The following is a 27886-nucleotide window of genomic DNA, read 5'->3' as shown; positions in this document are numbered from 1 at the left end:
TGGCCAGCCCCCAGCAAAGCCCAGCACCCAGATCCCTCCTGCCAGAGGAGGCAAAGATACCCCCAAGCCCCAGCACAAACACTGATCATGTCTTGGCACTGCACCCAGACAGCACAAGGTGTCACCTGGTCACCCCTCTGCCTGCTGGAGTGAAGAGACAACTCCATCAGAATAATTGGATGGCAAGTTTCAAGCAAATTCCCCAGACACATCCAACCCACAAGACAGCAGCATAAATCCATTTACATTTGGAGATAACAACATCCTCCTGAAACCCCAAACAACTCCTCCTGGTAATGGTTTGTGTTTCTCTTCCCTCTAAGTGCTCCAGAGCCATCTCAGAGCTCCAGAGGGTGACCTGGCCACGCTGTGTTTCACCAAAGGAGAGCACAGCTCTGAGGCTTTAAGCCATTTCCTCAATCCCATCAGCAGCTGAGCACCTGCCCCATGAAATCCTGCCTGTTCCTTCCTCTCCCCAGTGACTGAACCCTTCAGAGTTGCCAGTGGCTCATGGCACCAAGAGCACTTGGAGAGGCTTGTGCTGCCCTTCCAAACCCCTCCTAGCCAAGGTCACAATGAAGAACAAAGGTTTTAGCAACAGTTTTGTTCTATAATTTACTTCTGAACAAGCATCTCCTCAGCCTATGTTTTCTGAGCACTTCAGGAAAAAACACAGCCCTGAATCCTGTTTTTATACGTTTCAAGCTGCCAGCTCTGTGCCCTGTGAATTTTAAGCACTGTGAGTCAGACTCCAAATGAAGGGGATACCTGTGCCCCATTACGAACCACTGAAAACAACATTAAAACATTGCAATCAATAAGCTTTTGCAAACTTGGTGCAGTCCTGAAGCTCACGGCATGATCTGGAATGATTTCAAAGCCAAGTGCATTTCTGTTGACACACAGGCACGCACCAGCATGGCAATAAAAAGTTGGCAAACTGCACTTTTTCACAGTAGGTGAAAATCTCACAATTTGCAAGAGGACTTGAAAACAAAGACTGAGAAAGGAACTAAAGGGCAGATGTAAAGACAAGAAGAAATGAGTGTGGAGCAAAAACAGTGCAAAGAAACTGGGAAATCTCAAGGATTGGATGTGTGAGAAAGGGAAACGACTTAGAGAGTGGCAGACACGGCCAGGTGGGAAAAGAAAAAAGGAAAATAGGTTGTGTATGATGTAGATATGGAAGCGTGGAGAAACATTGTTAAGCAAGTTCTCAAGAAATTACTTTTATCCTCCAGACAAGGAACTGGTCACGACAGCACTTGGGCTCCAGAGACCCCACACCCCTCCTGCCCTGGAGTGCCTCTCACCAGACTCAGCCCATGTTAAGTCTTGAGCCCAGCAAAGGAGCTGAAAAACGTTTACTGTGTTCTAGTTTATGTGAGGAACACCAAGAGCCCAGGACATTCCCATGGGATTTTCTTTCATCCCTTCTGTAAAATCTATATTAAGTGTCTTTAGGATCCCATAGGGGGAAACACTGCTCTTCACTGTTTTTTCTGGCAGTGTTTTCCAAGTGTTTTCCTCTGGAGCTGCCTCCTTCAGGCAGCAAATTCCTCCCCTCTCCTCCCACACGCCCTAAGAGCATGTTGTCTGGGTGCCTGTGGTAAGGTTTATTAGTTTAAGAAAGTAACTCTCCTCACACTTCCAGTTCCCTCCCTGTATCTGAGGTTCGGTAATCCATCTCAGGAGTCCACCAGCTCCATCTCAAGTTCTGCAGCTCTGCAGTGGCACTTTTAAACAACATCCAGGCACACACTTCTCCTCCTGATAGGGGTAAAAAGCCTCCCATCATTAGTTACCTGTCTTAGCTGAGGAATAAGAATTAATCTTTCTTAACTGCTGGAACTGAATCCAAAGCACCTGCACCATAAAACCTCAGAGTCTCCCCAGGAGGTTCTGTTATTGCCCAAGACTGAACCCCAGGGTTTCATAACCACAATGCAGGAAAAGGAGCTGCAGCCAGGGAAGGGAGCTGTCAGCACCATGGGAGCAAATTGTCCATGCCAAGGACAGCATTTTGTCATTGGAGCAGCATTTCCACCTCAAATTTCAGCTTTTATTCCTCAGATGTTGCATCACACGCTGGAAGTTGGGCTATGAGGTGTCAACTCTACCACTGCACCTCCAGCCAGCCCCTCCACCCCCTGGAGCCAAACCTCAGTCCTGACTCAGGGGACATCACCTTTATTAGGCCCTAAAACCCTCACTGAGCTTAGATATTTTCTGTGCAGTCTTCAGCCTTCCCTGTTTTCTCCCCCTGTGCCTCTCTCTGCTTTTGTGGACATGGAGCAAAAGATGACACCGCACAAGGGATCTCAGCTCCTCTCCACAGCAGCAGTGCTGGAAAACAGACCTTCCCATGTTGCTCTTTGGCCCTGGGAGAACTAAACAAAGCCCCCAAAAGCAGAGGTGCTATTTCCACCCTCTTTTCCTTGCAGCACATTCCTCAGTCATTACCACATTACGCTGATGAGAATTTAAATGTTCATTAATTCTGGCAGCTTGTCAATTTTTCCTTAATGAATTCAAGCAAGGGAAAGAACAATGGCTTCATGACTCCTCTCAGGCAAAAAAGCTGATGAGAATTTCACAGGAGGCAAGAAAGAAATTTCTTTTGCCTGCAGAGACCCTCTTGCCAAACACCAGACCTGCACCACGCAGTGCAGAAGTGAAAGTTTCTCAGAGTTAAGAGGGCAAAATCCAATTAAGAAGGAGGCATTGAACATCTAAGTAACAGGGTAAGCACCAAACACTGTCTCTAACCAATTATTATGAGAAAAGGAAAGAATTAAGAAGCAGCTGCCCTCAACCAGGATGGGACCACAAGGGTTTTGCTTTAAGGCTCCTCTCCATGTAAGAGTAACAAACCAAAGAGAAAAACAAATCAACCCCCAAAACTTACTAGTGTCTTTATTAATAATTTCTGACTCTGCACATGAGGATATTGCAGATTCAGCTTCTGTATCCTGCCAGCTCGGCCAGCACTTAATTGCTGGGTGTGTAATTAAAACGCTGTGTCACCAGCCATGGAGCAGCAGCACCATGTCTCTGTGCCTGCTGAAGGCAGCCAGGAGCTCCCCAGACAACCTGAGGAGGAATATCAGATCTCACAGCACAGCACTTACTTGCCTTAAAGTGTTTTACATGGGTAGATCAGGTCATCAATCCCCAAACTCGATTCCTTTTTTAGCAGGATGGAGCGGGGGAAGCACCAGAGGGTTTGTTCCTAGGCAAGAGCTCCTCACCTCCCAGCCACACTTGCAGGCTAAAAGCACCAACAGTCAGAAAAGGAACAGGATTTTCTAAAGTTCTCAAGTTCTCAAAATCTGTTTCAATTTTTTCCTTATGGTGTGTTGGGAGCTATGCGTCCGTTTCTTTTCCTCCATGATTGCTCAGGAACACAAAGGGGCAAAACCCTCCCAATTATGCTGTCACACTGGGCTCAGCCTCCAAATAAAAGTTCCTGGAGATGAATGTGTGCATCCACCATATCCCCAGGTGGCTGTGGGCACGTCCCACCTGCTCCTTGCTTGTACAGGACAGTGTGACCTGTGCATCCCTTCCAGGCACTGAATGCAGCTCTGCCCATCCTGCCTGTGCCAGGGCTTTGTCCCAGTGCAGACAAAGGACATACAAATTCCTTGTGCCTTCTTGAAGAACAGATCAGTGTCTGGCAGCAGAGACAGGAGGCAGGACTGACAAGCAGGATTTTACTCAAAGTTGTCTGAGTGAGCTGGAGCTGCAGCCAAACACCACAAACACAGAAAATCCACAGAAAATCCTCCGTGGTTTGTTCTCCCTGCAATCCCGGAGTCAAACACAGAGTGCAGAGGGCATATGTGATCTCCTGAGAGCAGAGCAATTGAGATCTGCTTCTCAGGAACTCTCCCAGCCTCTTCACCTCTGGCTAAAGCCATTGAATAGGAAGATAAAGCCAGGCCTTAAGGAGCTCAGCAGCAGCCCGTGAGTGACCAGCTGAAGGTGGACCTGCCTGTTTGTCCTTCTCTAAGAACCTGGAGTGTGAGCACCCTGCACGTGGCACAGGCTGCAGCAGCACAGACACACAGAGGAGACAACGGGAGCATTCATCAGACACGGAGATCCCATAACAAAAGGGGCAGAATTTGCTTCTCCTACACGGCTGCTTTTATCCTCCCTTTCCAGAGAGCCAGAGCTGGAAACAAAGAAAAGGCAGAAAGGACAAGTTGCCGAAACAAGCCGACTGCCCAAAATGAAATGGTCTGAGCCACATCTGTAGAGTCAGCAAGGAAACTGCAAAAAAAACCCAGCTACCTGACACATCAAGTGCTGAGGTGAGATAACAAGTTTGAGCAGAAAACTGAACAGAGAAAGGAGAAATGAAAAGACACCCTGATGAAATATCTATAAATATCCTTTGACAGCAGCTCCTCAGGAGAGGTTGAAATGCTCAGGGTGGGATTGCTGGGATGTCTGTGCAGGGACAGGAGTGAAGATCCTTGTGGGTCCCTTCCAGCTCAGGATACTCTGCGATTCTGGAACAGCCCAACCAATTTTTTCCCAAAGCCTTAGGGATTCCCAGATAGTTCTGTAATAATTATTTACTCCCTAGAAATTTTAGTTTTCAAACAGCTTTGCTAAGGCAACCACAGCAAACCAAAGAAGGGGTGGGCCGTACGTGGGAGGGCTAAAGGTCAGGACAATTATTTATGGAAGGCTTATGCCTTTTTTGCAGGGCTTGATGTGTCATTATTCTCACAACTACACCTCAAAGGTATTATTTTCCTGAACACAAATCCCCTTTCCTTCCCTCAAACTCCACGACGTTTCTAACTAAAATTAAGTTAGCATTTAACAAACGCAAAACGCTGTAATTTTAGAACCGTATCACTTCAAGTTGTTTTATTTTTATGCTCAGAGGAGAGACAAAACCTTTAGTTCCTATGAGCCTTTTGTCATGACAAACCACAACGATAATTACTAGGAGGCTGCTCGTGGTAAAACCTCCCAATCCGGCTGTCACTGAGAAGCCAGACAAACATTCCCAAAATAACAACTAAATAATTGATATTACTGGAGTCACAGAACACAATACCTTGAACAAATACCCACCAGCCAGCCCCTGTCACTGTCACTTCCCCCTGGCTGTGTGACTTGCATGATTCCTGCTCTGAGAGCAAGCTGGGAGGTTACTCATGTAATTATTATCCAAAGGCCATCAACAGCCTGTGCAGAGACCCACCAAGACATTCTTAGTCTGACTGTGTTTTAACCACAGGATGATTTTAAGTACCTAACCTAATCTCTTGAAATTCCCTTGTTAGTAGAAATGGGCAATCTGAGAATTTATTTTGCCCTTCCAAAGGCAGAGATTCAGAGTAATTCTGGACCTTTACATGTTTCAGAGTAATTTTGTCTTCTCCCCAGTCTTAATTATATGCTCACTTGGAAAAATCTTTATCTAACATCAATTTAGATGATTATTTAACGGCTAGAACAGCATTCTGTACCTTTCCAGGGAAAACACAGTGCTCACACCACCCCTGTGCCAGCCTGGAACCCCTGAACAAGCATTTCAGTCTGTGGCATAGCAAACGCTTCAGAGAAGGAAGAAATATCCCATTTATCCACTCTGCCCTTAATCCTCTTCAAGTCCTCCCCATTCAGGGATGCAGAAATGAGCAGAGTGATGGCTAATGGCCCATGGCTCATTGCTGAATGGGTAATGAGCATCCAGAGTCCCCCCAGCCAAGACAGCAGCAGAGCAGCTTTGCAGAGAGGGACAACACAGGACCAACACAGGGACCCTACTCCTCCTTACCTCAGATCCTGCACACCCACAGGTGGGAGCTTGTAAATTAAGTAGTAGAATAAAAAAATAAACAGTTTGGCAAAAAATTACAGCAGTGTTACAGAAGGAAGGAAGGAAGGGAACAAGCAAAATGTGCTGCCAGCAGTACAGGAGTGCACATATTTAGCATGACACAGGCTCTGGTAGAGGCAGAGCTATCAGCTAGGAACAAAGAACAAACCACAAATGTTCTGCATCAGTGGATGAGAAGCCTCCTGAGATACTCAGATAAAACAGAAGCTCCCCTCTGTTGTTCTGCTTTGTGTCTCCACAGGACAAAGCTTGCCTCAGAATGAAATCCTGAAACCAGCTGAGGTGAGGGGCTGTGAAAGGGAGCAGGATCAAGGCACCTGTGAGACACTCGAGGAACCAGCTCTGGCTGTCTCAGCACCAGGGACTGCTCAGGAGGAGCTGGCACAAAGGAGCTCCAGCCTTCCCTGCAGTGAAGGCTCCCCTGAAGCACGCGCTGGCACAACGACAAAAATGTGATATTTCTGTGCACTTAGACAGACCCTGTGCAAATTAGGGATTTTTTTTTTTTTTTTTTTTGAAAGCTGTATTTCAAAGCACTCTTTTCAAGCAGGGCTTCAAGAACACAGCGATGGAGACAACGAAGGCGGCGCTCATGTGAGAGAAAGGGCGACTCAATTCTGTCTCAACAGAAAACTCTCCAAGCAAAAAGGGATTCCAAAGAAAAATGCCAGCAATAGTTTATTTCTAAAGCTCACTGGGGTTTCAGATGGAATTCTAACAGAGTCCTCAGCATACACCTTGTCCTTGTGTCTGCGAAAGCACAGTCTTTCTGTAAGGTAAGGCTGTCAAAGTGTATGGGTACCTGGGGGTTTGGAGGATTACAAAGATGAGAACATTCTCCATTAGAGGACATAATTCCTCTTACTGCTCAAACTTTGAGGAGCTTTGAAATACTGTGAGCCATTTTCTAATATAAGAGTCCATAAGGGAAAAAAAATCCATAGTGTAGGCCAACAGAAAGAAACGTCATCTTTCGTGCCCTGGTCACCTCCTGGTATTAAACCATTATGAGAGACCTCAAGAGGTCACAAACGCTCATGTTCCTTCTGCAGGAATTCTGCACAAATTCCCACAGCAGGCTAAGTTTGTGTAATTCCTCAGTGTCTCCTCCCCCCAAATGCTGCCTGCAGAGCAGGGCTGCTGTCCCAGGATCTCTGTTCTCCCGAGGGATCCATCCCAGCCCAGGGACAGCTCTCAGATCTGGCGGATGCACCAGCACAGACTCCCAGAGTGGTCTGGGTTGGGAGGGACCTTGGAGCCCATCCTGTTCCCCCCGCTGCCATGGGCAGGGTGTCCTTGCCCAGGCCAGGCTGCCCAGAGCCCACCCAGGCCAGGCAGGACACCCAGGACACTCCTACCTGGCCCCTCCGCCGCCCAGCACCAGCGCGATGGCGTTGCCCGTCAGCACCCGGGCCAGGCGCGAGAAGTCCGAGTGACGGTCTGGGGTCTTCTGGAACACTCGTTCGTACATCTCCACCTGCAGAGGAGAGCCAGGCACGGTCACTGCACGGGCAGGCAGAGCCAACAGCAGCCTGCTAGAAGATGCTGCAAAGATGAGGAGATTGGAGCTTTTCTCTAGTGAGGGAATGCTGGGGGAGCTGGGGCTGCTCAGCCTGGGGAAAACAGGACTGAGAGGGGACCTCACCCTTGTCTGTCCCTGTGTGCAGGGAGGGCTCAGGGCAGGGACCAGGCTCTGCTCCGTGGGCCCAGCAACAGCACCAGAGGAACGGGCAGGAACTGATGCCCAGGAGTTCCACCTGGACAGGAGGAAGAATTTCTTTCCTGTGTGGTGACCGAGCACTGGACAGAGACAAGAGAGGCTCTGAAATCTCCCTCACTAGAGATGCTCCAAGCCTGTCTGGACACAATCCTAGTGACTGCTCCAGGGGACCCTGTTGAGCAGGGAGGTGGGACTGGAGGAGCTTCCAGCCTGAAGCTGTCAGTGATTCTGTTACGGCTCTTCTTCTAAGTAACAGAGGGTTGTAAACCACCCAAACAGTTCTAGTGGCCAGTGGCCTCTCTCAGTCTTTTACAGCTGCTGGGGGGAGTACAGAATTTCCTTTAGAGCTCTTTCTCTTCCTTGACAAGGATCTGAAGGTCTTGGGAAGCATCCCAGGCTGCCCCAGCCTCGTGTTTAGCACGGCTCTGGGAAGCACAGGGATGCTCCCAACAAAAAGGACTCTATGGCCTGTACATACCTTTCATTGGGACTCCAAGACAGTGATTACTCTTTCAGGATATCAAAAAGGCAGGTTTGCATCCATAAAGAAAAGCTGGCTCCCTGATCCCTGTTCCCCAAATTCAATTGAGGCCAAACAGATTTAAGGAGAACACTGTGTGTGTAAGAACATGGTGGACTATCACTATCCCAGATCCCCTGTGATACACAGATGACAGATCAAGTGAGGGACAGCAAGGGACCAGCCACCAAACCAGGAATCTCTTACCAGCTTGGGCAGACTCCTTTTGGAGAAGACTCTGCGTGGACAGTGGATATGGAGGTGAGCAGAACACCAGCTCCGCATGTTGAGCCACTCCACCGTGCGGGAAGGGAGAGGCCCATCCTCCTTATGGAGCAGGATCAGCTGCTTCTGGGCTCTCACTGCCGTGTTCTCCAGCATCCTCTCCAGCTACAGCAGTTATGGATACCCAAGGAAAGGGCAGTAAGTCCTGGCTGCACCAGTCTCGGGGGGAAATACATCCACACACACCCCACACCCCTATTCCCACCTCAATCCAACTCTGCACAGTCACAGCCCCCAAACATGATCGATTCAGACAACAACACTGTTAACTCTGGGCTTACACAGCAGCCTAAAACCAGCCAAGGATTCAAACCTGAATGGTTTTGACTTAAACCAGGCCATTAAAAGCTCAGCACAAGCAGGCACTGCTCCTGCAACGTGAGATGCTGCTCGAGTCAGACTCGAGCCCGCAAATATTCAGTGTTTTCTTTCCCTTCCCTTCAGTCCACTTTTTTTTCCTCCTTACATTTCTGATTTTGATTTTTTTCTTGTTGTTGTTTTAGGCAACTGCTGGCAGCTTGTTCTGCCTGTGCTTCCTGCCTCCCACATCCACTCAGGAAGAGCCCACACAACGAGACACACACGAAAGCTGCACGTGGGACCAGCCCAGGCTCTGCACATCAGACTCAGCACTTCACCATCCTAAAAAACCTGTGATCCCTTTTTAAAATTTCTTGAAGAATTTTTATCTGGTAAGACGACTTTGGTAATAAAATATAAACCCATAAAAATAGATAGTAAGGGGGGAAAAAATTACAGCTTAAGATCTGTAATAAAATATAATAAATAATTCATACACTGTAATTTAGATCTACTTTTTCCTGAGCACACACCATGAATTTCATCCAGGCAGAAAAGAATTTCTCCCTCTGTGTGGAGACCCAAAGAAATTCTGGGCAGAAACACAAAGCTTCAAAGCAATTTTTGATTTACCGTTGGCCAAAATGACTCTTTAGAGGAAAAGAACTTTGCTGGAAGTACTCCCACATAAAACTTGCCATTTCAGACGATTCTCATGCAATTCTTTTGCTATTTCTAACAGGCATTTCTCAGGAATATTTCATTATTTACTCCTCACTGGGTGTTAAACCCAGGAAAATACATGAGTGTAAAGCAACCTGCTTTGCCCTGGGCTGTTCCCAGTGCCAGGAGGGGAAGGAGCAGCTCCCCTCACCTCTCCCACAGTGGGCTCCTGGTCTCCCAGCCCCACGATGAGGATGCAGTCGGCCTGGCGGATGCAGCGCTGGGTCCAGGGGGTCAGGGTGCTGTCAGCCTGGTACAGCACAATCCTGTGGATGTCCTCCTGCTGGCCCAGCCAGCTGGTCAGTCTGTACTCATGGATGCTGGGGACAGACAAGGAAAACAGAGAATTCAACTGGTGTTGTATCACAGCTCCCAAGAGAAAAGAGGGGAATCTTACACAGGGAGAGAGCGGCATTTCCTCCTCAGCCAGGACCTGCTCCCAGCTCCTGCTTGGTCTGTTTCTTCAGGATTTCCACCATTAGAAAAATACCAAGGCAGGAGGATACAGTGATGCCTCACTTCAGTAATGCTTCCACAGCATCCCTAAGCATGAGCACACTGAGGGCAATTCAGCTTTTCCAATTTCTCAAGCGAGAAAGTAACAGTTGAAAAAACCCACCCGCACCTGCACCAAATACTCTTGAAATATTATTGTCTCCAACACCTGGAGCAGAAGACCCAGTGTATGTTAGAAGACAGGATTTTGTTCCCAAACTCTGTGTATTTATAAGAACAGTCCAGTGTGTCTCTGCATTTCCCTAAGCAGTGATGAGGGCAGGTACCTGTCGAGAGCAGCAGAGCCCAGGCGCTGTTTGATGTTGTCACTGGTGAGCAGCAGGGCAGGACCTGGGGGAACAAGGAATTTCACCTGTGAACACCTAAATTGGAGCTCCTGAAGAAAACTGCCCAGAGAAACTGTGGCTGCTCCTGGATCCCTGGAAGTGTCCAAGACCAGGCTGCTGAGGGCTTGGAGCAATCTGGGATAGTGGAACGTGTCCCTGCCCATGGTAGGGGGTGGGATAGGTTTTAAGGTCCCTTCCAACCCAAACCATATTATGATTCCAAGAATTCAATCCCATGAATTTTGAATTTGCTTTGAAGGTAGTGGTAGATCAGAGCATTGATCAGAGCTGGCACAAAGTCGTCACAAAAATTTTCACACTTCTCTAGGAACACATCTTCCCATTCTCCCTATCCCCAGAGATCTGTTAATGCATTAGTCACAACCTGCAGTCTCTGTTATCCCATTCCTGGGGGTCACACATGATCACAGAACCATGGAATGGTCTGAGTTGGAAGGGACCTTAAAGCTCATCCCATTCCATGGGCAGGGACACCTTCCACAGTACCAGGCTGCTCCAAGCCCTGTCCAACCTGGCTCCGGTGACAGCTCCTCTTGCAGCTGCATTTTCACCAACTCAGCATTCAAAATATCACAGACCTTTACAGCCACAAGAAGGCCAGGATCCTGTTTTCAAAGGAAAAAGCTGTTCCCCCGACCTTCCAAAATACTGAACTTGTTCATCCTGCATTGAGCCAACTCCCCAGCTGAATCCTCAGGATCTCTGCAGCTTTACTACTCCTTACTCAGCATGCCAACAGGAACCCCAAAAACATTCCCAAATCTGCAGGGCACAGTCAAACTCCACTACTTACACAGACACATCTGGCAACAACCTTAGATCTGAGCTGAATTTTTGTGCACATAAAGCTTATTACAGGCACTTTAGTTTAATTTTCTTATTAGCAATTCTATTGCAGTGGCAATTTGTGCCATATGTGATGGAGGTTGCAGAGTGACTGCAGCTAAATTAAAAAAATGCAAAGAAAAGAAAACTTCTGGGAATAACTGCACACCTAGAGAAAATATTACCTGTCTCTTACTGAGAGAGAAATTCACATTTACAAAACGTGACAGAGCAGTTGCTTTGCATTCATGTTTTCATTGTGCAATCTCTCATTGTTTCATTAACAACACAACTGAAATTTACGTACTAAGTAACAAAACACTTCATTATGTGAGGAGTCTCAAGGCAAGGTTATAATGTGTTCAGTAAAAATCAAGGAACTGTGAACAACCAACAAGGGAGAAGGTCACAAATTCACACCTCTTGTGTTCAAAAAGCAGAACCCATCGGTACAGATCTGGAACTGGCTGTCCTGACCTTCAGGACCAACTCATCTCCCCCTCGGTGCTCAAGTCCTTCTGCAAAGGCTTCACTCTGCTTTAATTGACTTTACTCTTAGACTCGAAAAAGTTCCCAAGTGTGGTTTTCTATCCCGTACTTTCCAATACCCAAATAACATTTGCTCCTTGCTACAATGATCATCAACGTAGAGCAAACAGAAACGGACAAAAATATCCCATAAACAGAGACCAAAAGGTAAAGCTGGTGAGAAAGCACAGAGAGGAGGATGACTCAAGAACAGAATTTGACTTCCCCATCCTCCAATGACAGTTCTGGAAATCGGTTCCTATGAAAGCAACAAGTCCCAAGCAGAGGGAATGAGCAGCATTCCCAGAGCAGATGTGGGCTCAGCCAGCCCTTCCCTCCTCCCTCTGCTGCTCCTGGAGTCATCCAGCAGCAGGGAACATCCCCAGCGTTGGGGGAGGGGGCAATCACCGTATCTTTAACACTGGCAGATTCTTTTATCTGATTCACTGCTCACCCGGCGTCAGTGTTGGTCTGGGATAGCTTTGAAATGGCACAATGGGATAAGAGAGGTCTCCCAGAGGGAAACCTGATGGCATTGCACAGGATAGAACAGCAAGGGACTGCAGGGCAATTCTGCAAGCATTCAGCAGCACAGTGATCATCAGCGTTCATTAACGTGTCAGAGTTCTCAGTTAAATAGAAAAGATGGGTGGATTAAAATTGTATTCCAGGATATGTGGCTTACAAAGCTTTCTGGCAGTGGTGGAAATTTAGTAGGCAAAGACAAACAGCCTGGAATGCCAAATGAGCTGAGGAATGCAATAAAAATGCTAAGTAAGATACAATACCAAGGGAACAGTGTGGCACCTCTGGCTGTTACCCCCCTACCCCGGGCACTGAGATCCAGCAGCACCAACCCCTGGTCCAGGGCCCACGGGGACACCACTAAACCCAGGGGACACCATCAAAGCCAGTGACCTAGAGCCAAAACAGCTTTCATCCAAGGGGAGAGGCAGAGGCTGTAGGGCTGGGGTGGATCCCTGTGCTCCTTCAGCCACAGGTACCTTGGCTGTGGACAACACGTGTCCAGCAAGCGCCTTGGAGAGACTTAAAAATCATACGCAGACCTCACTTCTGATGTGGGAAAGCAGCAGCTCACAGAACAGGACACAAACAAGGGTGCCCAGACAGAGCCTGGCTGTGCCAGCCCAGGAGGAGCCTGCCCAGCACCCCATCCCTCCACATGCCAGGGACACGGGACAAAGATTCCCAGACCTCCACTCATCTCCAGCACGGAACACGGTGATGCTTCCAACAGAACCAACTTGTTTTGTCTCAGAAATACCAACCATCTGCCCTGCACTCCCAGTTTCCAGCACGCTCCCAATTAATCAGCCATTAAAACCCCTCCATTAATGTGACCAAGAGCACCAACATATGCGAGCTCAGAAAACAGAACCAACAAAAGTGGTATTTCAACTAAACTGCTGCAAGCAACCAAGTAATTAAAAAAATATCATTCCCATCCTGAAGGCTCAGTGCCAGGTTGGACAGGACTTGGAGCAAGCTGGGATGGTGGAAGGTGTCCCTGCCCATGGCAGGGGGTGGGGTGACATGGGCTTTAAGGCTCCTTCCAACTTAAACCATTCCATGATTCCGTGATGATTCAAATCCACAGCTGTCCAACAGCCACACCTGCAGGCAGGAGTGACCAGGCCAACGTGCCCATACATCCTTAAAGTGCTTTGTCACAGTCACACACCTCTAACCACCCCCTCTCCAAACGTGGCATCAGCCTCAGGGACAGCTTCCAGCCAGCGCTGGCATCAGGGACACATCCCTGCACCCCTCAGTGCTCTGTCTGTAGGATCAGAACAGCTCAAAGTGAAGAACGGGAGAGGTGATGTGAGGTAACAGGAAATATTTCTCCAAGCCCTGTGTGTGTCTCCGACAGCAGCCAGCAGCAGATTGCTGGGGAGGAGTATCAGAGCAAGGAAAAGCGAGTGCCATTCCCTGAGCCTCCAGCAATCTGCAGCTTTCTCAAACTTTTGGATTTCTCAAGCCTGAGGTGATGGTTTTCAGTAGAAATCCTGGGGGATTCTTCTGTCAGCCAAGAGCTCACAGGGATCCTGAAGCCTGGGTTTTCTGTGCTTCAGGTGAGAGAACTGCAGGCAGTGGCCTCACTCCAGGCCCAGGGATGGTGGTTTCTTGGGAAAATGTCCTGGAGCACCTAAAGCTGTACTCCAGAGCCATCTGTTTTCAGTACAGAAGTAAGAATTCCATGAAAGAGAAGGGAAAGGAAGGAAAAGCTGGCAAATACCAGAGCTCTGGGTCGTTTTCTCTGCTAACAAATAAGGGCACTGAAGAGAGGGGCTGCAGCAAAGCTTCCAACCTCCTGCCCCAGAGAGGGGGAAAAAACATCACACGAGATATAAAACCTCCCTTTTATTGCCAGTGAGCAAGAAACTCACTTTGGTCATTTTTTTTCCACAAAACACCAACTTCCTAAGATATGCAGGAGCAGGAGTACAGGTGTCCTAGTTCTAAGTCTAATAAAACATGATGCAAAAGTTGTCTCGAGAAATGAGCGGCCCAGAGGGCAGAGAGTAGTTTCTGAGGCTCAGAAATGGTTTCAAATCCACCTCACCAGAAAAACACACCCACATCAAAAGACAAGGCCAGTACAAAATGCACTGTGGAAAAATTTCAGAAGAGCAAATTTCCTTGCTTGGACTCCATTAAAAGAAAATTTACTTTTGGCCTAATAGAAGTCTACAAAATTATGTGGCAAAGTCACATAATTGATAAATGAGTTGGATGTCAGAAGATCTTGCCTAGCAAAAAAAATACTAAATTGTGCCAGGGTTCAGGCACCTCAGTGAACATTTCACATTTAAATCTAATCTGTGTGTAAAGACAGGCAGAACTGTAATTAAAAACTCCAATAAATTATTAGCAAAGATTTTTCAGTGAGCTCTCCAATACATAATACATTTTTAGAACTGAAAAGAAGGAAAATTTAAAGGGCAGAAAGGAATGAGAGAGACACATATGCTGGATTTGAATCCCTCCCTACTTCAGTTTGAAATTCTATGAGATCAGAGGGTTCCCACATAGAACCAGAATTTGCACAGCCATGTGGTGTCTTTAAGCTGGTCTCAGTAAAGGAACAAGAAAATAGTCAGGCAAATACTTTTGAAAAATCTGAATACTGCAGAAGAACTTCTTATCAAAAGATGCTCTCAGCTCTATCAGGATTAAGAGGAGAAGAATTAATAATAAAAATAGACATTCCGAACACTGACCGGAATTTATCGGCATGATGAATTGCATGGCACAAAAACCTGCCCTCCTTCCTGGCATTCCAGTTCAGAGCTGGAAAACTCTGTTCCTGCTTTCTGGAAGTTGGATATTCCACAGCCTCCTTCCCTGGAGCCCCAGGTCGAGAGCAAGGGCTGTCACACCAGAGCAGCACAGCCAGGGGACAGCAGGGCTGCAGCCTCGGGGTCACTGTGCTCTGCGGGACCTTCTGCTCTGCCCACAGAGCTCAGAGCATCTTTCATTCTGTCTCTGTCTCAAAGTGAAGGCAGGTCCAGCTGCTGCTGCCAGGTCCCAAATAAATCTTTCATCACACAGCCTGTGACAACAGCAGAGCTGCCCCAGCCCTGGGCCAGCACAGGAGGGACCTGGAGCTGCTGGAGAGATCCAGAGGAGGCCCCAGGGGGATCAGAGGGATGGAGCAGCTCTGCTGGGAGGAAAGGCTGGGAGAGCTGGGAGTGTTCACCTGGAGAGGAGAAGCTTTGGGGTGAGCTCAGTGTGGCCTTGCAGGGCCTGGAGGGGCGACAGGAAAGATGAAGAGAGAAGATTTACAGGGGCCTGGAGTGACAGGACACAGGGAATGGCTTCCCAGTGCCAGAGGGCAGGGCTGGATGGGAGATTGGGAGGAAATTCTTCCCTAGGAGAGTGGGGAAGCCCTGTCTCAGGGTGCCCAGAGAAGCTGTGGCTGCCCCTGGATCCCTGGGAGTGTCCAAGGCCAGGCTGGACATTGGGAATTGGAGCAGCCTGGGACAGTGGGAGGTGTCCCTGCCCATGGCAGGAGGTGGCACTGGGTGATCTTTAATGTCCACCCCAGCCCAAACCATTCTCTGATTGGAAGCTCCATGGAAGCACAAACATCCCTTAGCATTTAACTGGGACACAGTCACACTGTCTTGAAACAATATGTGAATTATCATAAATCACAGAAACACCAAATGTCAAAGAAACCAGCACACATGGGTTGGGGAAAGCTGGAGGTGGTCCCACATGCTGGTGCTCCCCGTGTGCAGAATGCACCCCCAATGGAGAGCAGGATGCTCACCTGAGCTGTGCCCACTACAAAACATTAAAAAAAAATTGAAAAAAATTAATTAAACCCTCAAAAAAGAATTAAGCAGTGAAACCACTCAGTCCTGTCTCATTACAGGCAGAAGTGGATTTTTTTTTTTCTGGGGGAAGGAAGATACTGAATACTTTTCCATTTTTTGTGGACAGTAAATATTCACTATCAGACTGAGATTTGCTAGCTATGATTACTTTTATATCCCTTTAATAATACAGAAGTAGCTACAAGTTACCAAAACAAGCCCCAAAATCCTGTTGAATAGATTCATCTGCAACCAGCTCCAACTCCAAGCACTGCCCACAGCCTTCTCATGCCAATTCCAGGAAAAGGAAAGCCACTTCTGAAGTGTTGCATTGTGTTAGAACCCAACCTGCACTCCCACCAGGACTGGGGTCAGCCTGCATCCCAAGGCTCCTTCCCAGAACTGCAGCAGCTGATGATTCTTGCAACGGTCTCTGTGTTCCTGCCTGCATCCCCCTGATTTCTTCTATCCTCATATCTACAACTTGCAGCAGGGGAATTCAAGGCATCGCTGCAATATCCAGCTAAGTTCATGTTAACAGCAAGGGAAAGGGATTTTCTATGATAAATATATTAAGTTGCAAAAGAAAGCTAAAACCAGCTGCTCTCCCCACATATTAAGGCTGCTCTCCACGGCTCTGGAACATATTTGAAGCCCTGAGCAATGAAATTATATGGATCAAATGTTAAGTATGGATTAAATGTTAAGTCAAGTATTGTAATTGGATGCTGCCATTTAACTTACAATTAGACAAAAGGTTGGTTCAAGGAGAAAAAAAAATCAACAAAAGATAAACGCAAAAAGATGTGAATAGCAGCAAATCTTCAAAGCAATTTTCCAAACCGAGAGCTCCTTTCAGAGAAGATTTTCAATTAAGCCTTGTCAAGCACATTAAAAGCTCCCATTTCCATAAACCCAGGGCAGGTCTGATCCCAGTTCACACCCGAAGTCCAGGAGCTGATGAGCCCATCAGGGAGCTCAGGGAATGGCTCAGGTGGCAGCAGCTGCTCAGCAAGGCCCCAGTGCAAACCTTTCCACATGGAATCATGGAATGGTTTGGGCTGGAAAGGACCTTAAACTTCATCTCATCCCACCCCTGCCACGGGCAGGGACACCTTCCACCAACCCAGGCTGCTCCAAGCCATGTCCAGCCTGGCCTTGGACACTTCCAGGGATCCAGGGGCAGCCACAGCTTCTCGGGGCAACAGTTCCCCTCATGCCAACACACAGGTGAATAGGAAAACAACCTGGAAACTAATCAAAATTTCACTTCACTACTCAGTTCTTTTCCTGTTGCAGGAAGTCAGAAGGAAAAAAAAAAAAAATCATTCCAAAACCCAGCCCCTTCCCTGAAAGCAAAGCAGCACCTGCACGTGGCTGCCAGCACTTTGCGAGGCTCTGAGGAGGAACACCCAAACAACCCTCAGTCCGAGGGTACAGGAGGGAATACAAAAGCCGCAAGTTTTTAAAAAGGGAGGAAAAAAGAAAACGTTGCTTCTGTTAAATAAAGAAAGAACACCTGCAGGCTGCCGAGAGCCCAGCACAGCTCTGCAGAGGTTCTGCCCTGCCCGGGAGCTGGGGCCGGGCGCGGCGGCTGCGAGGCCACAGAGCTCCTGTGCCAGCGGCGTTTGGGACCAGATGGCTCCTGTGTTTTCCCACAACACTTTCCTCTTCCCACTGCAGCCGTCTGCTCCCTTTTGGCAACAACTTCAGGTGCCAAGGGTGTACAGAACCATCTCGAGCTGCCAAGCACGGCACAGGCGTCAGCCCGGGGAAAGAAAGGGAAGAGGGCGAGGGGGGAAAGGCCGAGTGACCCCACCAGAGCCCCTTTGGCACCTGCCTGCTGCTTTCAGCCCAAACGGGTGTTTTCATTCTCAACAGTCCATCTACCTACTGAAGTTTCTGTTTGTTTTATTTACAGGCTCTTAGTGTTGTCACACATCAAAACAAGCTGGCAGTGATCCCTAAGGAGTCCCCATTAGCAACACAGCTTCATTATGGATGGAACATTTTTCTGCCATCTCCAAAATAAGAGGAATCTTCAAACACCCACAAATTAGTTCTCACTGTAACAAGTCTCCACCATAAGTTGTACACAAATTCAGGCGACAGAAGGTTAAAGAGCTCAAACACCACCAGCTTCTTCCAGCGCCTGTTCACCCAGAAGATTTTTAAGCACAAACAGGAAATGTCAGTTCCAGACACCAGAAGTCAGAAAGAAAATTACCAATAAATATAAGTGGTTACACCTCAAGTATCACACAACCTGTACTTTTAAATAGGCCATCGGAGAGCAGATTAATAATTTCTCAAAGGACTACAGGAGATTCACTCAAGAGATCTGTAACAGCATTTGAGGATGAGAAGAGGATGTTCAGGAAATGTCAAACACCACTAATGAACACAAAATGAATTCTGAATTAAATACATGGGTTTTGTCAGGAACTGGAATTTGCACAAGCAACTTCACCCATGGATAAAGCAATTAATGACTCAACTGTGAGCTGAACACATGGTTTTGTGGGCATGAGACAGACAAACAAGCTGGCAACAAATGGGACAATGATCTCAGACTAAACTTTGGATTTGCAGTGCCAATCTGGATCTCCTCCACGAGCCTCTTCCACCAAGTCTTATGCTTACCACTCATGTACAGCCACAACACAAAGAAACTGCATAAGAAACCCTTTGCTGGATGAAGCTTTACAGCTGAGGAGGCCTGAAAGACTCTCCCCAGTGAGCTGCAGAGCATCAGACTCTCAGGTGCTGTGGGAACAGTGCCCAGGCGTGGGATGTGTCTCCTGGAGTGACTATGGGGAGCTGAGGGCAGCCAGGACAAGGGCCAGAGAGGCTGGTGAGTATTTCCAAGTCACTAGGACAAAAAAGTTTTCCACTGTAACTAAATGCACGTTAAGGATGGGAATAGAGAAGCAAAGAAGCATGAAAAGGCTGATCCTGACCACTGCTGCAGAATCACAGAATGGCTTGGGTTGGAAATGGCTTTAAAGATTACCTGTCCATGGACACCTTCCACTGTCCCAAGTTGTTCCAACCTGGCCTTGGACACTTCCAGGGATCCAGGAGCAGTCCCAGCTTCTCTGGGCAACCTGTGCCAGGGCCTCCCAACCCTCACAAGAATTTCTCCCTAGTCTCTGACCTAATCCTGCCCTGAGTTTGTAACCATTCCTCACTGGCCTTCGGGGAGCTGGCCACATAAAAAGTCCCTTTCCCACCTTTTTTATAAAGCCACAGGATTCTCTCCAAAACCTCCGCAGCCCTGCAGCCACCCCCAGGTACTGCTACCCCCTAACACAGCACGGACCCCCCTCTGAGAGGTGACAGCAGCTGGCCATGCCACCCCAGAATGACCAGCAGGGTTTGTTTGCTGTGATGCCAGCACAGGAAGACTCACCCACAGCACTGAGGGCGTGTTTCAGCTCCAGGGTGAAGGCTGTCAGCGGCACCTCCTCGGACACTGGCATGATCGCCACCGTGGAGAGGTTGCTGGCAGGATTCCCTGCATCCCACTTGCTGCTGGAGCTGTGCAGTCCAAGAGGATGACCTGTCCACAGAGAAAACACCTGCCATCAGTCAGCCAGGCTGCTGCAAAATGGGAATGTCACCTTCGGGCGGGAGGGAAAATGTCACTGTGTCACAGAGCTGCTCCGTGTCAGAGAAATGTAACACAAACCTCCACAGCATGTGAGAGCAGAGTTCCCACACATTTCATTTAAGAGGATGAAGATCAGTTTCCATCATTTTTGGTTGCTGGTACACCATATGTGGGTTGAAGTTAGGCAATGTTAAAAATATGCCAGGAATACGTTAAATGTGACATGGATTTACCTGACCCAGGAAGACAAAGATAAAAAGGCTCTTAAAATCCCTTTACCACAACTCTGGAACTGATTTAGCTCACAAGAGGAATTAGCTTAACTAACAAACCCCTCAAACCTGTTGTCAGTATTAAAATACTCCCAAACTTAACAATCCTTTTCTTATAGTATTCCTGAGCAAGGAAGGAAAAAGCTGTTTTCAATGAAGCTCCCATAGAAAATGTGCATGTCTACCTGTTTTCCCTACTCTGAAAGATGCAAAGCTTTACAGATATGGGCTTAAAAGTATTAAAATATGGAACCTCTGAAGTAGCTGCAAACTACCTGGGAACCATCTCTAATATAATTTGGGGAGTAAAAGCAGAGAAAAAGCAGGTTTTGACAGATATCTGCAATGCATGTGTGAGGAAGATCAAGATCTTCCCAGACAGCTTAGAGCAGGTAAAGGTCACTGTTCTACAAACTGTTCTTGTTCTGATACTCTTTTTTCTCTTTAGCTGAGCCTTCTCAGAAAATCTCACTCTGCTGCTAATGCCTGTCAACTCAGCTCTGAGAACACAAGAAAATTTTGAATTTAAGTTGGGATTTCACATCCTGCTTATCTCATTTCACCCAGCAAAGGCCTAAGATGTACTATCAAGACGAATTCTTGAGCTGGGCACGTGGAAATACTTGATATTCCCTGTGCAAATGCATTCAAAGGCTCAATGCCAGGGTGACAGACCACTGTAGGACACAAAGAAACACCTGATAAACTTTGTTTTGAAATATATTCAGCAATTGAATTATTCATTTCAAATCTTCTAATACAGCTCTGCACAGAACATTAGTTTTCCCCCTCCTTCTGGCGATCTTCAAGAAGATATCTGTAGGTTCAAACAGGTTACACTTCACAGCTTAATCCCTTCATCTCCACAGGCCCTTCCCTCCTCAGAGCTTCAATGGTGATTCTCTGATTGAACTCCTGTTACTCTCACTAATTTTCCTCCCACTTTCTGTTTCCCCCATTTTGCCTTGTTTCTCAGGCAGTGCAGGCTCTGTCCTGGGCCACAGAGGCACTTCAGCAGGCACAGAAGTTTAAGTACAACTATCAGCAGGCATTTGTGCACAAGTGGTTGTGCCCAGAGAGCTGAGCAGGTGAAGAAAGAGCAGAGTCCCTTCCCCAGAGTGCTCTGAAACAGGAAAGTGGGTGACCTTCATTTTCAGCCACCTTGGAATTTGGCAAAACCAGCAACTGAAGTAATTTAAAGCTCCCAACCAAACAAAACCCAAACAATCCTCAGCATCAAAGAGCCCCAAAACACCCTCAGTAGTTAACTGCTTGCTTTCAAATGCTGCTCAAGAAAATTGGGAGGATTCCCTCCTACTCCCTTCAGTCAGTAAAGAGACTTTGTGTTGGTGGTGCCACGAACACAAGGCTTCAGAACCAACCCATGGCAAGCCATTTCCTCCAGACAATTTATTAAAATTCTGCAAATCCAGGCATTTTAAATCAGTCTGTGCTGCTGCTGCTCAGCACAGTGCTCTGATTCCAGCCCATTACAGCTATTTCCAAAGCTCCCTTTACATTGTACCTGCAAGAAATTCCAGAGAAATTTCACTGCACACAGGCAGCAAACACTTCTGTATCTCAAATCCTTCCATTCCCACACCCAGTTAGCTATGCTCTGCCAAAACCAGTGTGTGCACAGATACAATAAAATCACCATCCACTTGCACCTACAGCTGCAACAGACCAGAGTCCCAGCCTGGTCTGGGCTGGAAGGGACCTTAAAGCCCATCCAGTGTCACCCCTGCCATGGGCAGGGACACCTCCCACTGTCCCAGGCTGCTCCAAGCTCCAATGTCCAGCCTGGCCTTGGACACTCCCAGGGATCCAGAGACAGCCACAGCTGCTCTGGGCACCCTGTGCCAGGGCCTGCCCACCCTTCCAGGGAACAATTCCTTCCCAACATCCCACCTGTCCCTGCCCTCTGGCAGTAGGAAGCCATTCCCTGTGTCCTGTCCCTCCATCCCTTGTCCCAAGTTCCTCTCCAGCTCTCCTGGAGCTCCTTTGGGCACTGGAAGGGGCTGTAAGTTCTACCTGGAACCTTCTCTTCTCCAGGCTAAAATTTAGCAATTCATTTACTTTCCAAATATGCACTGCATTTTTCCAAATTTAAGGATGCAAGTCTGGCTCCAAGGAAGCCCCAGCATCAATGGGAATAGTCCAGAAAAAGGTCTCACCTCCCTGCTGCAGGCTGCCAAGAATCTTCTCGCCCAGCAAGTGAATAAGTCTGGTCACAACCTGGGAGAGAAAGGGGAAAAAAAAAGAAACATTCAGGCAGAAGGTACTGAAAGTAGAGCATCCACATGGAGACTTCCAAACTTTTTTAAGATGTTCCCTGAAGTTGAGGCACACAGAGTCAAGGGTTTGCAGCCGTAGCTCCTTTCCTGGCTGTAATGTGTGGTGACTGATCATTTGTCTTGGTTTCTCCTACCTTGTTTTACTTTAATTTGGAAAAACAAGAACACAAAACAACCCCAGAACAGGCAGGATTTAACTTGCTTTGGGGGAAAAAAAAAAGAAGAAAAAAACCCTGATTCTTTGGGGAAACATGTCAAATTGCATTTTCAGCTCTCCTCATTTCTCTCTGCAGTGCACCTGCCCATCTAAGTACTCTCAGTGCTCAGTGGGTGCTGCACCCTTTGGAGGTGCTGAAGGCTCAAAAAGGTTCAAGCCTATATCCAAACAGATCCTTCCCCAATCCTGGTGAATGGTTTACAGCAGCCAATTTAAAATATTTGGGGGGGGGAAAGGGGGATAAATACACCCCATAAACACCTGCAGAATCAAAACAAACCACCTAAGAAATTGCTTTTCCCCTCAAATCATGTTTGCCTGGTTTGAAGCACAGATGTGCTCCCAGCTGTTTTTCCAGCAGGATTCACAACAATATAAACTAATATTCCAATAGCCACATGTATCTCCAAACTGACAAGCCTCTCTCCAACATGACCAATCAATAACTCCTGACAAGTGGGGTACCAAAAGACTAATCCTTGCAGTATCAAAAAGCGACAGACATGAAAAATGCAGCATTTATTTTGAAAGCTCTAAAGATGTTTTACAAAATAAGGGAAAGAGTTATTTAAATGCGTTAAGGATTAATAAAGCAATCATTAAATATTCTCCCCCAGACAAATAATTCAAGGTCAAAACAGCTCAGGAGGACATAAAAAAACCCCCAAAACCGCTACAACAAAAGTTCTCCAAGGTTAACAAGCAAAAGGAGCAGCAGGCAGGTTACCTGGGATCCTGGATAAACACACTGTTCCCACGAACAGGCACTTTCAAATAGAAGGCCATGTATGCATCAAGACAGGTCAGGATGCCCACCTGAGTATTTTATACATCCTGCCTCAAAAATGAAATTCAATGCAGCAAATTCTCCTGCACTGTGAAATGCTGTGTATGGAGCACTGATATATTGTAAGTCCTTTATGGGAAAAGGGGGAAGAGCAAACAGGAGGCTTCCCGCACAAGGGTGACTTGTAGTGGAGCACAGAAGAAGAGTTAGCAAGGTTATTTCAGGGATTTCACGGCACGGTTTGGGGTGGAAAAGACCTTTAAAGCCCATCCAGTCCAACCCCTGCAGAGAGCAGGGACACCTTCCACTACCCCAGGTTGCTCAGAGCCCCATCTGACCCAGCCTTGGACACTGCCAGGGATCCAGGGGCATCCCCCACCTCTCTGAGCAGCCTGTGCCAGTTCTGCCCCATAGTCATGACTGCAAGTTCCTGAAGATGCCACATCATCATCTCCACAGTGACCAGGATAAAGCCCTTGGAAGTGCCTCTTCCTTGCCCCAAGAGCAGGCACAGTGTCCATGCCCAGTGCCACCGACATGGGGAGGACAGCAGGGAATCTCCCAGCCTCCTGCCTTATCCTGGAATCTCAGACAGGATCTAAAACGCTTCCTTTTGTCCAAAATACAACAGAATCTGATCATCACACAACTCGTTGTCACTTCAACACCACCAAACTCGGGGATTCCCCAAAGGCACCGCATGTGGCTACAGAAAACTACCTCAACCACGGGGAGAATTCAGGGAAACAGGGAATTCTGAACAAAAACAGACACTGATGGCCCTTGCTAAAGGAGACAATCTGCCCCCAGAGCACGTTTGCTATACCCAGCTCACAGGCTTCACCTAAACCTGCAGCACCACAGCAGGACTTTCCTTCAGCAGTTTCAGGATGTGCTGTGAACATTTTACACTTCTGAAGCACTTAAGCATCAGAATTCTAATTACTTACTAAAACCATCTCCTATATTTATAACTTTTTCTGCTTTACAGGCAGCTAAGGAGAGCTCCAACTAAGTTACAAAATATGTCCAAGGTTAATGATGGAACTAAGAATAGAACCTATTGGTCTCATTTTCCAGTTGGCTGCTCCTATTACCGGGAAATATTATTTGTCTTGTTTGCTGGAGCAAACCTTACAGCCTTGGTATGTATAGATAGGGAAAATTATTTCCCTGGTGACTTTGTACAACAAGCAAAGCTGCTCCCCAGAACAGGATGAGTCACTCTGTCGCAGTCATGGCAACGTCCAAGGAACATCAATTTGGGATCCGAGCTCAGAACTGAAATTTCCACAGAGTTTTCTATTACATACGCCAGATATCCTTTCACAAAAAGGCAATGTTTTCCTTTAAAAGGGACTTGTCCATCCTTCTGAGGGAGAAGTCAATACAAATCACATCCCTCCATCGACAGCAGACCTGACCTGACCTGACTGACCCACAGCCCTCAGTGGGCAGGGCAGCAGGAGCAGCTCTCCCCAAATTCAGGGCAGCTGGAGAGAACTGAAAACCAACAGCAAAAATTCATCCTTCAGGTTTCCAAGCCCTTTTATTCTCACTCCCACACAGCAGCAGGGCATGGGAAGGAGAAGCACAGCTCAATGCAGCCCAAGAGACAACAAGGAAGCCAAGGGATCTGGGAGATGACAGGGATAGCTTGGGCAGGAAGGATGAGGAACAAGCAGGAATTAGCCCTTGGGCTAGGAGCAAAATGACAGGGATTGAAGGGATACAGTTATTCCAAGTGTGTCTGGAGGAGATGGAGGCAGAAGGGCAGGTACAGGGTGGGTACCTCAGTGCAGAATCTGGGCTGTGACTCAGGAGTCCCTTATCTCTCCTGTTCTGCCGCACTTTGTAGTAAATTCAAGGTGGGGCTCAGTCTCTTCTCCCAGGTAACAACTGACAGGACAAGAGGGAGCAGCCTCAAGCTCTGCCAGGGGAAGTTTTGTTGGATATTAGGAAAACCTTCACTGCAAGGGAGGTCAAGCACTGGCACAGGTTTGCCCAGGGCAGTGGTGGAGTCACCATCCCTGGAAGTGTTTAAAAAACACAAGGATGTGGCACCTGGGGACACGGGTTAGTGGTGATCATGGTGGTACTGGGGGAATGTACTGGGGTACTGGACTTGATGATTTTGGGGGGCTTTTTCAACCTTAATGATTCAAGGAAAGCTCTGGGAATTGGCAGTGAAGGTTTGGGCAGAGGGGAAGGGCAGGAACTGGCCTGGACCAGAGAACACAGCGAGTTTCCCTCCCCTGGGGGTGCAGCCCCAGCACTGCCCCACACTCCTGAGCCAGAGCCAGCCTGGGCACTGCTTTTCCCAGAGCCTTTTGCTCCCCCTCCTATGGGAATGCCAGTCTTTCCCAACCACAGTGCCAGAAGAGCCCAGAACACTTCCCAGACATCTGCACAAGCAAAATTCTCTCATTTTCAGGGTGTCACCATCACCCAGGGCTAGACAGCCTTCCCAGTCGGAAACGTCTGCTGTGCTCACCCCTACGGCACATCCTGGATTTTACAGTCTCTTCTAGCACCCAGCAAACGCCCCTCCTGCTGGCAAAGGACCAGACAGTTTCAATTTAAGGCTGGAAGAAAAATCTGCAAGAAGGCAGCGAGTCGGAGCCCAGACGGATCAAACAACACCAGGAGGTTCCTAAATTAGGCGAGGATCGTTAATTGCCTGTAAAGCAAACGCAGCTTTTGGACCCCTCGTGCTGGGGATGGAGCTGAGCTTGGTTTAGTTGGTGAGGAAGTTAAATTAATCCTTCTTCATGATTAGGAACAGCAGTAGCAGCAAGTGCAGCCAGCTCAGTTAATCACAGTTAATCACAGGAAGGAGCAGCAGAGTTGTGGATTGGACACTTGGCTGCCAGGACAGGTCTGCTCAGAGCTCCCCAAACTGCCAGGGAACACAGCTTCCCACCCCCTGCCCAGGCAAGGAGGTGACTCAGGAAAGTCAGAGAGCACCTAAACAGGTACTACAGGGAGTAGTGGAGTGAGTCTGGGGCCTTGGGGTCTGCCCAGGTGACGGAGTTGACTGAATTCACCATCAAAAATATCCCCAAAGCACAGAAAACCCCACTCTCCTGGGCTTCCGCAAGAGTTTTCAGGCCAGAAGACAACATCTGACCTTAGAGGTCTGAAAAACTGAGTAAATCTCCATTTCAAAAGCTACCTGGGGCTCCAGGTGCATCAGTGCTGCTCTCCAAAAGTCCCAAACGCCTCCAGCTCGCACAGACACCACTGTAGATGTCACCTCATAACCCTGGCCCAGAGCAGGACGTTCAGGTGAGGTATTTTACAAGGGAAATTACTACTTCTCCTCCTCCTCCTGCCACCCACTCTCCTTTTCAGAGGAACTCCCCAGGACATTTTTGTGCAGGGCAAAACAGGACGAAGCGTTTCTGTTTCTGAAATGGTGTTGGAGAGCACTTCCCTGAGCACAATTCCACACCTCTGACCCAGCTCACCACTCACCACCTCGTCTGCCTACAAACATCTCATGTTCCTGGCTGTTTCTGGATCAACTCCATCCCAGTGAGACTCACTCAGGCTCTCTCAGCACCCCAAACCCACAGATCTCTCCTGTCTACTGTGACAGTCTGTTCCTCCACCTGCTACACAGAAGCTTCTGGGAAATTGTGTGCTGTAAGGTGTACGTGTGGTGTTTATTGATTGGCTTAAGTAGATGCTTGTAAGCTTTTAGCATCAGCCTATTGGCTAGAGAACTTTTTTAAAGCCTTGTAACAAAGAGAACTTTGGCTTCTGTTGTTATAGCGTGAGTTTTACCACCTTTTATGCCTCCACCTTCACTGAGACTGAAAATGGAATTAAAAAACTCATGGAACACCTCTCAATTGCCCCGTCCTGTTAGTGGATATTAGATCCAACACAAAACCATTAATTTTCCCTGTGCTTATTTAATGTTCAGTTACTCCACAGACCTGCAGCCTCTGCATTCGTGGCAGGGCAAGTCCTAAACACCACATCCCAAGGAGCTGCATTTCCTTACTTTAGGATGATTAATTCCTGTTTCAAAAGCAGGATGTGGTCAGGCAGCATCTCAGCTCTGCTAATGCTGGTGCCAGCACAGAGCTGAGTGCTCCATCCATCTGGGTGTTATCAGAGCACCGCTTGCTCCACAGCCACTGTAATTCCCACACCAAGAGGTTACAGTCACTCTGCAGTGCTGCATTTCCTATAATCCCTTTAAATATTTCAAACTCTTACCTACCCCTGCTAATCTTCCAAGGCTGGGTTCTGCTTAAAGCTTTTGTTCCTATTCAACTGTGAAACTCCAGAGCTGATTTACAAAAAGCTCTTTGGGAAGCGATTTTTATGAGAATTTAGTCAGAAAGTATTTTCCTATGGACACTTATTTCAATCTACGGATTGAATACTACGGATTGCCTGGCAAATTGAATTATCTGCTGATAGACAGCAACTAATCCAGACAAAGCTTGCTGCATCATAGGTAACTTTTGATTTGGAGAAAATTATACATGAAGGGGGCCTACAGGAAATGTGGAGACAGACTTATTTATAAGGGCCTGGAGGGACAGGACACAGGGAATGGCTTCCCACTGCCAGAGGGCAGGGCTGGATGGGAGATTGGGCAGGAATTGTTCCCTGGGAGGGTGGGCAGGCCCTGGCACAGGGTGCCCAGAGCAGCTGTGGCTGCCCCTGGATCCCTGGAAGTGCCCAAGGCCAGGCTGGACATT

The 27886-nt window shown here is 47.7% G+C and overlaps 1 protein-coding gene across 2 annotated transcripts in view; it reads right to left on the bottom strand.

Moving 5' to 3' along the window:
- PNPLA7 (patatin like phospholipase domain containing 7) overlaps window positions 1-27886 on the bottom strand; it is a 122135-nt gene that overhangs the window by 37594 nt on the left and 56655 nt on the right. For both annotated transcript variants that reach the window (XM_066201055.1, XM_066201056.1), the window contains exons 21-26: window positions 22042-22102; window positions 19392-19541; window positions 10200-10263; window positions 9569-9737; window positions 8317-8499; window positions 7228-7346 (exon numbers count right to left, since the gene is read on the bottom strand). In XM_066201055.1, coding sequence (XP_066057152.1) covers window positions 7228-7346; window positions 8317-8499; window positions 9569-9737; window positions 10200-10263; window positions 19392-19541; window positions 22042-22102 — 746 coding nt within the window. The remainder of the gene's footprint in view (window positions 1-7227; window positions 7347-8316; window positions 8500-9568; window positions 9738-10199; window positions 10264-19391; window positions 19542-22041; window positions 22103-27886) is intronic.

Source organism: Chamaea fasciata, unplaced genomic scaffold (genome assembly GCF_029207755.1).
Source record: "Chamaea fasciata isolate MVZ Bird 193981 ecotype frontalis unplaced genomic scaffold, bChaFas1.0.hap1 SCAF_20, whole genome shotgun sequence".
NCBI classification, from domain to species: domain Eukaryota; kingdom Metazoa; phylum Chordata; class Aves; order Passeriformes; family Sylviidae; genus Chamaea; species Chamaea fasciata.
The sequence above is the reverse complement of the archived record's forward strand: the minus strand, read 5'-3'. Positions and strand labels throughout refer to the sequence as shown.